General features: G+C 44.0%; 1 protein-coding gene across 1 annotated transcript; it reads right to left on the minus strand.

The window, feature by feature from the left end:
• Positions 1-5,984: 5,984 nt before the first annotated feature.
• Positions 5,985-7,797, minus strand: Aif1 (allograft inflammatory factor 1). Its single transcript, XM_047558910.1, has 6 exons — positions 7,656-7,797; positions 7,409-7,470; positions 7,253-7,319; positions 6,854-6,895; positions 6,498-6,660; positions 5,985-6,203 (listed from the first exon to the last, which is right to left on the minus strand). Exons 1-6 carry the CDS (start codon positions 7,678-7,680, stop codon positions 6,119-6,121), a joined length of 444 nt encoding a protein of 147 aa, XP_047414866.1. The 5' UTR covers positions 7,681-7,797; the 3' UTR covers positions 5,985-6,118.
• Positions 7,798-12,570: the final 4,773 nt, after the last annotated feature.

Consider the following 12,570-nt stretch of genomic DNA (forward strand, 5'->3'; position numbering starts at 1 on the left):
GGGCGGGGCGCTTTCTATCCTAACCCTCTTTACTTCCAGGGCAGTCCTTATTTAAAAAAAAAAAAAAAGAGTGTGAGGGGCCTGGAAGGCTGGAAGGCGTATTTGCATAAAGAGGAGGGACTTACAGACGATAGGACGCTGGTTGGCTGAGGAGGCGTGCCCCCGGCGTCGGCCGTTGAGATGTGTAGAGGGGGCGGGAATGCGGCGCCGGTCGGCCGGGCAGTTGGGGCGCAGAATTTACACGACGAATGATGGGAGAAAGAGGCGGGGCGTGCGTCGTGCGTCCGCGGAAAGATGGGAGCGGAGGAACGTAAGGACGCTGAAAGTGGAAGGAAACGATGCAAGGCCTGTGGTCCTTTCAGCTGAGGAGACAGAAAGGACGGAGGACGAACCGGAGGGATTACAGGCAGAGGGTGGGGCTTACGTAGACTCGGGGAGAGTCCCAGCTCACGCGTCCCTTCGCGAGAGGTGAAGGCCCCAGAGGGGCGGGGCCTTCCATTTATTAAATCACGTCATGCAAATGAGTTGGATAGACAGGCCAATCCCAGGATCTAGGGGAGCGTGTCATCGACACCCGCAGCGTAGGCATTCTTTGGGTAGTTCTATTTATTTGCATAACATATGCAAATCATTGAACAAAGATAAGCTAGGAATGACCTAATCATTAAAATATCAGCAACCAAAGACTAAGACGGACGTTTGATTTTACAACCTATAATTTTCTTGAATAGATTTTATACTTGATATTATCAGCAATTTGTATTCTCTCAACAACGGGTTTCATTTTACAAACTGCAGGACTGTTTCCCTCCTTTGTCTCTTAGTATTGTAGACTCCTCTGCTCCCTTTAGACCTACTGCCTATTCAACAAATCATTCAACAACGATATTCTGAAGCTCTGGAGATAATGCACAGAATATTGTAAAAGCAAAATAAAATATGCCTGGGGAAGTTTAGAAGTGCTTCTAGAAAAAGATGTTATTAAGAAATATAAAGTCGGCTTAGTGGTGCACGCCTGTAATCCTAGGAGCTCCGGAGGCTGAGTCAGGAGGATCGCAGATCCAAAGTCAGCCAGGGTAATGTAGTAAGACTGTCAAAATAAAAAGGGCTAAATATGTAACTCAAGTGTAGAGCGCCACTGGGTTCAGTCCCCTGTACTGAAAGAAAGAAAAGAAGAGTTAGAATTTAGCCAAGTTTAAGAGGGTGCAAATATAAGGTGCAGTGAACAGATGAGTGAAGGCATGGTTTGGGAACTTGCACCTACCTGGCGCGGATAAATGAAGGACTATTTGCCCGTTTTGGAACAATGAAGATAGAAAATTTAGCAGGAGTTAGTCAAGAATTTTAGCCTTTGCAGCAGGTGCGGTGACACATGCCTGTAATTGCAGCAACTTGGGAGACTGAGACAGGAGGATAGCAAGTTCAAGGCCAGCCTCAGCAACTTAGCAAGGCCCTTAGCAATTTAGAGATTCTGTCTCAAAATAAGAAATAAAAAGGACTGGCGATGTAACTCTGGCAAAGCACTCTGGGTTGAATCCCCAGTACCGTTCCCCCTCCCCCCCCTCCAAAAAACAAAAGACAATTTTAGTCTTTGCTAAGGGTGTAGCATGCAGGTAGCACGTATGAGGACCTGGGTTCAATCCCCAGCACCAACTATATAAATACACTTTTTGCCTGAGGCTCTTAAAATTCAGTTTCCAAACTTTCGAAACTTATTCTCTTGTTCTCTCTCTCTAGTTAACTACCACACCATTTTTGCTCCCTTTGTCACAACAAAAATTTCTTTTTTCTTTTCTTTTTACAGTACTTTTTTTTAAAAAGCTATCTATTATTGCTTTTTCTAATTTCCCTCCTTCCAAAATCATTTTCTCGTCAGTGCTGGGAATCAAACCATCGAACACTGGGCCTTGCAAATGCTAAGCACATGCTCTACCACTGAGCTCTACCTCCAGCCCCCCAAGTCTCACTGAAACCCACTCCAGTGAAGTCTTCACCCCCACCCCCTACCAACCAAAACAAGTTGTCAAGGACGTCCAGTCTCTTGGTTTCAAATAGCATTTATGCATTGATGACTCCCAAAGGTCTAGCTTCATCACAGATCTCTCTTCCAACTTCAGACTTGTATTTAAACAATGTTTTTGATGTCTCTTGGATAGATCTTTTCAATTAATGTATCCAAAGCTGAACATTTGCTCTCCAGCTTCTCAAAACTTGCTTTATTCATAGCCTTCCCCATCAGCTGAGGCTGATGGCAATTTCAAAAATCCAGTGGAATCAAGAACCTCAGAATCCTCATTGACGACTTTTTAAATCTCACTGCAATCAAACAGGAAATTTTATCTGAGAAAATATCCAAGATCCAACCTCATCACTTCCACCACTTCCATCTTGAATTAAACCACCATCATCTCTTATTGGGGTTATAGCAACAGCCTCCCAGTTGTTATCCCTGAGTCTACCCTGCTTCTACAGACTCCTCTACACAGTAGCCAGAATGGGTCTTTTCTCCCAGAAGGCCTCAAAGGACTTGTCTGATCAAAGTCTTGTAATAGCTCCCCATTTCTCTTGGAATAAAAGTCAAAAGCCCAAATCTTCTGTGTGACCTACCAGATCCTTAGTGGCTTGACAGCTCTGATTTTATTGCTTTCTTTACATGCTATAAGACATGTCTTCCTTTGGGGCCTTTCTGCTGCCCTTTTCCTCTGTACAGTTGGCTCTTCCCTCAGAAATGCTTGTAGTTCACCCTTTATCCTCCTTGAAGTTTTTGCTTAAAGTTAATCACCTAAGTAGTGACGCCTATCCTTATTATCTGTTCCAAATTTTAATCTCTTCTGCCCCCACCCCTAAGTCCTGGCACCCTCTCATCCCTCACTTTTGTGATACTGGGAATTGAACTGAGGGGCACTTTACCACTGAGCTACATACCTTTCTATTTTTTATTTTGAGACAGGGTCTTATTTGTGATCCTCCTACTTCTACCTCCTGAGTTGCTAGGATTGCAGGCATGTTACACCATGTCTAGTTCATGATTCCCTTAAACCTGTTCTGCTTTTTCTTTTTTCATACTATTTATCATCATTCTCTCTCTCTCTCTGGTACTCAGGATTGAACCCAGGGGCACTTAACCAACTGAACCACATCCCCAGTCCTTTTATTTCTTATTTTGAGACAGAATCTTAATAAGGTGTTTAGGGCCTTGCTAAGTTGCTGACACTGGCCTCGAACTTGTTATCCTTCTGCCTCAGCCTCCCAAGTTGCTGGGATTACAGGTGTGCACCACCATGCACAGCTCATACTACTTATCATTTCCTAATATATGTTTTATTTTATTATTATTATTTTTATTATTATTATTTTGGAGCTGGGGATCCCATCCTGGCCCTCAGGTATGCTAGATAAGCACTCTACACCTAACTGAATCCCCAGCCTCCATATAAATTTTAAATTCTGTTTGTTAACAGTCTTTCTCCTCCTCCACCAAGTCCCAAAATAGAATGAAAACTTCACAAAGGGAAGAATCTTTGTTTTGTTCACTTTTACATCTCAAGAACCTAGAATAGGGGCTAACCCATAGTTGATGCCTAATAAAGGATTTAAAATTTTTATCGCAGCACATTTTATATGTATATAATATAATATGTTTGTATGAAAGTTCTCAAACTGAGTAGAACATGTGATCATAAAAACAGAACCTTAACTAGCACCCCATCCCAGAAACTGCCCTGGAACTTCTGCTCATTACTGCCCTTTCCCAAGGCTAATTACTATCCCAACTCCATACAACATACCTGAATTTTACCTTTCTTGTTTTTTTTTTTTTTTTTTTTTTTTTTTTTTTGGTGTTGCTGGGGATCGAACCCAGGGCCTTGTGCTTGCAAGGCAAGCACTCTACTGACTGAGCTATCTCCCCAGTCCACCTTTCTTGTATTTTATACAAACAAATTATACAGTAAGAATTCCTCTTGCTGAACACTATATTTATGAGATTCATCCATGTTGTTGTGTGTAGTTGTAACTTTTAATTCTAGTTGCTGGGTGGTAATAGTACATGGTGTGAATATAACTTTTATCCTGAATGAATGAATTATTTAAGCCCCAGTTTCTTTCTATCCTTCTTGATGTTACCAGGGTTGTTGTGAGAATTAAATGAATTAATATATGGAAAGCATTTAGAATAGTATCCTGTACATAGAAGGTGCTCTATAAAGATTAGCTATGAATTTCATTACATTTGGACACATTATTAACTTATTCAATGATTAGGTTGAATCATTGAGCAATGATCTCTACCTCATTTGAAGTCTTATACAGTCACTGCAGCGCTATAGGAACCAACCTGCATGCCTTCCTGGCTTCCTTATTGGGAAGAGCCACCATGGGAGGCTCAGTGGCTGAGTTCATGAATTAACCTGGGATAATCAGATTCTCATTTTCCAGGGACTTAAGAAGTCTGAGATTAGGAATGTAGCTCAGTGTTAGAGTACTTGTCCAGCATGCAGGAGGCTCTGGGTTTGACAGACCTCCCAACTAGCCACCAACTGTGCACAGCTAAAAAGGAGGGGGGGAAGAAACATATCTGAAATACTGTCCAAAGAGTGAGGGTTTCTAAAGTTGACTCATCGGGCTCCCTTGGAGGAGGAAAGGTCTGGTCTCATCAAATACTATGAAACTCTTCCCTAGGTTTGACTGTTCTAGTCCTTTCTTCCATTCAGAGATCCTATGTCTCCATTATCTGCCCGCAGTAACCTTCCAATACCCCCTTTCCCTTCATTAGATAACATGGTTTCTTTTTTTTTCCCCCCCTTTCCATGTTTTTTATTGGTGCATTATAGTTGTACATAGTGGTGGGATTTGGTATGACATATTCATATATGCTCATGATGATAAACTGGGTTTCTTTAGCTTGTCCCCATTAGGACCTCAATGACTCATTTAACTCTTAAGTTATCAGACCTCATAGTGTTGTGAATCCTTTACTTCACTCCATGACACCAGTTCCTTCATCCATTCATTCAAGTTTTAAACATTATTAAGGGCTTGTGATATGCCAGGCATGATAGCATAGATGATATTATCCCCATTTTCAGATAAAAACTTCAGAGAGAGGATGAGAGATTTGTCAAGGTCACAAAACTTTTAGTAGTGGAGAATGTTGGTTCAATGTAATCCTCACTCTATTGTGAAAGTTACCATGGATTTTCACCAAAGAAAGAGATTAAAAAAATATCCTACCTAAATTTCTTTAGGTCACAACTGTCTTATATATCTGGAATCCCCATTGGTACATGGAGCCACCTGGTGTAGTAAATGCTACAACATTGTTTTTTGTTTGCTTTTTGCAGTACTAAAGATTGAAACTGGGGTACTCTGTCACTGAACTATTATCCCCAGCCCTTTTTATTTTATTTTATTTTTTATTTTTGGTACTGGGGATTGAACCCAGGGGCACTTTGCCTCTAACTAACATTCCCAGTACTTTTTTTTTTTTTTTTTTTTGGTACTGGGAATTGAACCCAGGGCCTTGTGCATGCAAGGCAAGTACTCTACCAACTGAGCTATCTCCCCATCCACTATTTTTTGTTGTTGTTGTTATTTTGAGATGGATCTCACTAAGTTGCTGAGGGTCTCACTAAGTTGCTTAGGATGCCCTTGAACTTGCAATCTTCCTGCCTCAGCCTCCTGAGTTGATTACAGGTGTGCTCCACCACACTGGACTCCTTTTTATTTTTTTTTTGTGAGACAGAGTCTTGATAAATTGCCTAGACTCCTGCCTCTCCTCTTAAATAACTGAACTCACAGTTGTGTGCTACTGCACATAGCTACAGAATTGTTGATGGATTGTTTAGTTGAACAAGTCCTTGCTGCGTTTCCCTTGAAGATACTTCTCTCTTCCCCAAATCCCGGGGCAGTGGCATTGGGAGGGGTGAGCGGGGGAGGGGGGGCAGAATCCCTCCAATAAAAATCAAGCAGACCTGATCTGGAGGGGAAGGATAATTTATTTAGTTTGACTCTGGCTCACAATTTTGTCTTCTTTTTTCATGATGGGGTCATTAGAAGCCCCTTCAATCTCACTGTGGGCACATACACACACACACACACACACACACACACACACACACTAGGGCAATTCAGAGATAGCCTTCTTGGCTGGGGGACTTGTTGGCTTTTCTTGTTCTCTTGCTTTCTCCTCATACATCAAGATCCTGGAAGAGACACAGGTATCAAGGAACACTTTTTTCAAGGGAACAAATCTTAGGTTGCTCTGAGTGTCCAGAGGGAATGGGGTTGTGAGGGTGGGAGGAGGAAGAATAAGAGCAGAGGTGACAGTGCTAGGAGCTGTGCATGAGGGCTGAGAATGGGAACAGGACCTTGGAAGAGTCCCTCTCTAATGGAAGAGTGGATGCTAAGTAATGTATAGAATTTGAGGCTGGGGACAAGGGTAGGGCTGGGGGTGGAGAAGAAGACTGGTATAGGGGAAGTTGGAAATGGACTCTTACATTTTTAAGATGGCGGATCTCTTGCCCAGCATCATTCTGAGAAAGTCAGGGTAGCTGAATGTCTCCCCAGAGCCACTGGATACCTCTCTAATTAATTTCTTTAGCTCTAGGTGGGTCTTGGGGATCCCAAGTTTCTCTAGCATTTGCTTCAGAGACATGATATCTGGAGGGAGAGAATCAGAGTATGGAGAAAAAGGGGAAGCCCTCTCTCTCTGCCTCCTTTCCCACCTCCAAATTCCCATTCTCCCTCCTACTCTGGTAGGTAGACTCTCCCTGCAAACCACAGGGAACAGAATAAGTGAAAGAGACCTCATCTGCCTAGGCCTGCACACTCCCCCCAATCACCCTTTTCTCACCAATATCTCCATTTCCGTTCAGGTCAAACTCCATGTATTTTTCTGAGTGAGGGAAGAGAACAGACAGGGTAAGGTCTGGTTGTAGGGTCCAGGGCAGGAAATTGAGGAGGGCTGACCAATCCTAGCTGGGGAAGCAGATATGGAAGAAGGAGCCAGGGCAGGAAGAGGAAGTGGGGTTGAAGGATTGAGAGGCCCTGTTAAGGTAGAGGGAACTAAAGGGGTACTAAGAGGGGTAAGCCAGAGAAAGGGACCCCAATGTGGGAGGGGAACAATCAAGGAGGCTCCCTTCTTCCTACCACAAAAGTCAATTTTGTGTTTTCATTGTCACCACTGTGTTCTTGTGGAAATCCTACCCCCCATCCCACCAATCCCCTCTCCACCCTACAGTTTTCCCCTCACTCTTGAAGGCTTCCAGTTTGGAGGGTAGATCCTCATCACTGCTGTATTTGGGATCCTCCAGGAATTGCTGTTAGGGGAAGGTAAGACCCAGGGTGGGCTCTCCTTGCCCATAGGGCTCCAACCCCCAGGCTCTGCCTCCTTGGGTCCTCCTTTTACCTTGTTGATCTCATTCAGTCTGTCTTCCTGCTGGGCCTTCAGCAGTCCAAAAGCTTTACCTCCTGAGGGGGACAGAGATTAGTCAACCCTCACCCCTCCCTTCCTCTCCTCACCCCCACACCCAGGCCAGTGTCACCACCCATGGTTCTGCACTGGAGTCCCCCTCAACTGCCTTCCTGGCTCCCTGGCCCGGGGCTGCCCATGTCCTTGTTCCCATTGCATGCTCCAGTCTATTACATCTCCCTACCCTGTAAATCCCTGGTTTGGCTCATAGCTCAGCAGATGCAGGTGGCAGGTGGCAGATGGCAGGTGGTGGTAGGGGGAGACCGACCAAACTGGCGCTGTCTCTCAGTCTGCTGGCTCTTCTCTCCCACCAGTCTCCTCTTAAGCCTCCCTCCCAAACTTCCCCTTTCCCTTCATGCCCCTCTTTACTACCTCTCAGATCTCACTTCCCCATCAACTTCTGCTGACACTAGCACCCCAGGAAGAAGGGGGAGTGGGCGTAAAAAGGATATGAAAAAAGAACATTCTGATAAACTCCTTTTGTGTGCATGTGTTTGGTAGTGGGGATTGAACCCAGGGGCACTCAACCACTTATCTACAATCCTAGCCCTTTCTTTTTTTTTTTTGCGGTGCTGGGGATTGAACCCAAGGCCTTGTGCTTGCCAGGCAAGCACTCTACCTGCCGACTAAGCTATCTCCCCAGCCCTGCCCTTTCTTAATTATTTTATTTTTTTATTTTAATTTTTTTGGGAGACACTGGGGATTGAACTCAGGGGCACTTGACCACTGAGGCACATCCCCAGCCCTATTTTGTATTTTATTTAGAGACAGGGTCTCACTGAGTTGCTTAGCGCCTTGCTTTTGCTGAGGTTGGCTTTGAACTTGCAATCCTCCTGCCTCAGCCTCCAAAGCTGCTGAGTATTTTTTTATTTTGAGACAGGGTCTTTCTAAGTTGCTGAGACTGGCCTCAAATTTGCAATCCTCCTGTCTCAGCCTCCTGAGTAACTAGGTCCAGAGTAGCTGTGATTACAGATATGTGCCACCATTCCTGCTTTTTTCTTTTTCTTTTTTTTTTCCTTTTTCCCTTTCCCTAGAGAGGGATCTCACTGTGTTGCCTGGGCTGGCCTTGACCTCTTGGGCTTAAGTGATCTTCCTTTTTCAGTCTCCTAAGTAGATGGAACTACAGGTGCCTCACTTTGCTTAATTCCTCTCCTTGTATGTGTGTGCTGGGGATTGAACCTAGGGTCTCACACATGCTAAGCAAGTGCTCTACCTCAGAGCTACGTCCCAGCCTTTTTATTTCTTAGTTTAAGACAGAGTCTCAAACTAAAGTTGCCCAATCTGGTCTCAAACTTGTAATCCTATTGCCTCTGCCTCATGAGCAGGTGGGATTAGAGGTGTGGATGAAATAAATTTTGTTTGTTTTGGCATTGCTGGGGATCCAACTCAGGGCCTCCTCACTCATGCTCTATCACTGACTTATATCCCTAACCCAAAAGAAATATTTTGATAAGCTGTTGGAGGTATGGGGGAAGGGCAGTGAGACCCCAGGGACATTTATTCTCAGGAATGAACAAATGTCTCTTGAATAGGTCATGAGGTTCAAATAACTGTAAAGTCTTGCACTTTGTTAGGTTTCATTACTCTGGGCATACAGGTTGGGATAGGGAGCCAGGGGAAGGCTGACTGAATTCTTCTGCACTGTGAGTGGGAGAAGACTGAAATCCATGGACAGCTCCAGAAGGGTGGTAAGATGGGTACAGGGCCTGGCAAGGGAGGGAACCCTCACTCCTACCTAGCAATTCTAGAGGGGGACTTGGAAACATGGAAGATTTTAATTTATTTTCTTTAAGGTGTGCAATGTCACCCCTAAAGCAAGGGAGTCATCTTGTCTCCTTCGAAATCCTTGATAAAATCTACAGAACTCAGGACTTGAAGGACTTTTTGTTGTTGTTTGTTTTGTTTTGCAGTACTGGGGATTGAGCTCAGGGGGACTCTACCACAGAGCCATATCCCAGACCTTTATGTTTTTTATTTTGAGACAGGGTATCGCTAAGCTGCCAAGGCTGGCCCTCGAACTCTGGAGCCTCCTGCCTCTCAGCCTTCCTAGTCACTGAGGTTGCAGGTGTATGCCTGGTGGAATTCAAAAATTTAAATAGATACTTAGGCAAAACCGAAAGTAGTTCTCAGACTGCAGAGAGGCTGACATCACAAGCAAGTGCACCAGCGTGCTTCCCCCCACCCCCGTGTGTGTGTGTGTGTGTGTGTGTGTGTGTGTGTTTTGTGTGTGTGTGTGTGTGTGTGTGTGTTTAAGGGTGCTGGTCACCATGGATTTAGCAGAATGTGTGAGTACCCTCTAATAAATGCCCTCCCTAGGCATAGCCTTTCTCCCCTTTGCTACTCTTCAACTCTTCACTTCCAGGGAAGTGAGGACAGAGCATCCCCCTCACTAAGTCCTCCTTATCCAAGGTTCTTGCCCAGACCTCCACCCACCCTATCCCAGCACTGATGTAGACCCCTTTCCCCCTTTCCTGCTACACTCCTCCTGGCCTGCTTCTGCTTCATAGCTAAGAGTCTTCACTTCTCACTGCCCTCTTCCTGAGCCAGTGGGGTGGGGATGCTGGGTTGGACTCTGACTTCCTTTTTTTTTTATATGTGTATATATGTATATTTTTAAGGTGTTGATAGACCTTTATTTTATTCATTTATTTCTATGTGGTGCTGAGAATCAAACCCAGTGCCTCACACATGCTAGGCAAGTTCTCTACCACTGAACCCAAGTCCCTCTGACTTCTTGAGTTCCCTTTGTAGCAGCTGCCCTCTCTCCCTGCAGAGAGAGATACAACTCTGCCCTCCCAGTGTTCTCTCTGCCTGCTGGGGCAATTGACTTCTCTATTCATGCATTCATTCAACAAACATTTATTGAATGCTTACTACATGTCAACCATGCTTCTAGGGCTGATGAACCAAACAAACTCTTTGAAAACTCTTGTCCTCATAGTCAAATTGGGAAAGGAAAACAATAAGAATAAAGAAGTATATTAAAGGTGATGGAGGAAAAGTAGGGATGGGAATACAAATGTGTGTGGAGTACAGTTTTGAATAGGGTAGGCAGGGAAGGTTTCTCTGAGAAAGTGATATTTAAGCAGATTCCAAGGAGGTGAGGGACCAAGTTGTATGACTTTATGAGTAAAAAGGAAAAATACACTATTTATCTTGATATTCATAACACTGCACATGGGGTTCCCCCCACACCAACCAATTCTTTGTTGGATACTGATTGGGCATCCTACAATTTAATTAAATTCTGACACTATCTACCGATCCCACAAGTCAAAGAACTCAATCCCACAAGACCCCTCCCCTCCAGTTAGGATGCCAATCACAAGTTTCCACCTCTTATGCTTCTGGCCAGTCAGCTACAAACCAGGGGGGGCCATGACCCCCTCCTTGGGTTCAATAATTTGCTAGAATGACTCACAGAACTCAAGAAAACACTTTATTTATGTTTACTGATTCATCATAAAGGATACAACTCAGGAACAGCTAGATGGAAGATATATATGCACAGGGCAGGTACTGGGAGAGTAGCAGGGAGCTTCCGCGTCCTCCCTGGGCACGCCATATTCCCAGTACCTCCGTGTGTTCACCAACCTGACAGCTCTCTGATCCCCGTCATTTTGGATGTTTATCAAGGCTTCATCATACAGGTAAGACTGATTAAAACACTGTCATTGGTTGTGGGGGGTTAAAGCCCCCCCCCCCCACTGCTATTGGGGATTGAACCCAGGGCCCTCTACCACTAAACTACATCCCCAGGTCTTTTTTATTTTTTCTCAGTTCTTTTTAAAAACTTATTTTGAGACTGGCTGGCCTTGAACTTGTGATCCTCCTGCCTCAGCCTCCCAAGTTGCTGGGATTACAAGTGTGCACCACCATGTCTGGCTTGGGACTGAAAGTTCTAATGCTCTGATCTCATGATTAGTTCCCCTGGCAATGAGCCTCCCATCTTCAGAGATTTTCCAAAAATTACCTTATTAATATAAACACAGATGTTGTTGAAACGAAACAAAGGACAAAGGATGCTGTTTTCACCTTTATCACTTATGAAATTACAAGGGTTTAAGGAGACTTGCCCAATAGCCAGGATAAAGACATATTCTTGCTATTGCAAGAAAATACGTATTTATATGTGTGTGTGTGTGTGTGTATACACACATATATAATTTTTTGTTACTGCAATATTATGATGGGAAAAGAGCACTTTAGGTAGAAGAAGCAGCAAGTACAAAGGTCCTGAGGTAAGAGCACTCTAGTTAGCTGGAGTATTCACAGAACAGCAGAAAGCTTGTGCAACTACAGCCAGGTGCAACTGGGTAAGGCCTTGAAGATCATTGTAAAGAGTGATTTTTATTTGGGGCAGATTGCCATCAAGGATGGCTCGGCAGACTTCCATAGTGGGATAGAAGTTAGATGCTTAGAAAAACTTCCTGGGATAGAGAAAGTGACTGCTGCTCTGCCTATGGACAAAAGCGAAGACTAAAATGTATATAAAAGACAAACCGGTGGAGAAGGAAACTCAGGGCCTAGATACAGATGTGGAGAAAGCCTGTGAAAAACAGATATGCAAAAAGACACCTCTACCCAACTCAGGGCCCATCCCCCTGGATCACATAAAGGGCTTATTCACAATACTCACAGTAGGCCTCTGGGCAGAGCACTATAAGCATATACTGTAGGGTATAGCAAAGAATCTGCTGCGAATTTGAAAATAACTCTGGTGGTTAGACTGTAAAGTCTAGATCTGAAGTCAGATGTGGTGGTACACTCCTGCAATTCCACTTATTCGAGAGGCTGAGGCAAGAGGATCACAAGTTCGAGGCCAGACTTGGCAATTAGGAAACCTATCTCAAAATAAAACATAAAAAGGGCTGGGGATTTAACTCAGTGGTTGAATATTCAACCCCTACTAGTACAAAAAAAAATTATTTTTTTCAAATTTAAAAGTCGGAGTAACTGAACGGAGATATGCAGAATATTGTCAAAGCAGCAGTTCTCAAAGAGTGACCTTTCCAGCCTCACATGGAGTATGTTTGAAGTGTATATGAGTGGGCACCAGATCAGACCAACTAATGTGAAACTCTGGGAGTGAGGAATAA

This window comes from Sciurus carolinensis, chromosome 7, assembly GCF_902686445.1.
Source record: "Sciurus carolinensis chromosome 7, mSciCar1.2, whole genome shotgun sequence".
Lineage (NCBI taxonomy): Eukaryota > Metazoa > Chordata > Mammalia > Rodentia > Sciuridae > Sciurus > Sciurus carolinensis.

Excerpts from the sequence above, each read along its gene's own strand:
- Aif1 (XM_047558910.1), bottom strand. The coding sequence starts at position 7,680 with ATGAGCCAAACCAGGGATTTACAGG. Across the intron at positions 7,471-7,655 it reads CCAAACCAGGGATTTACAGG|GAGGTAAAGCTTTTGGACTG; the intron begins GTAGGGAGATGT and ends TGTCCCCCTCAG. Across the intron at positions 6,204-6,497 it reads AGATCCGCCATCTTAAAAAT|GATCTTGATGTATGAGGAGA; the intron begins GTAAGAGTCCAT and ends TGTCTCTTCCAG.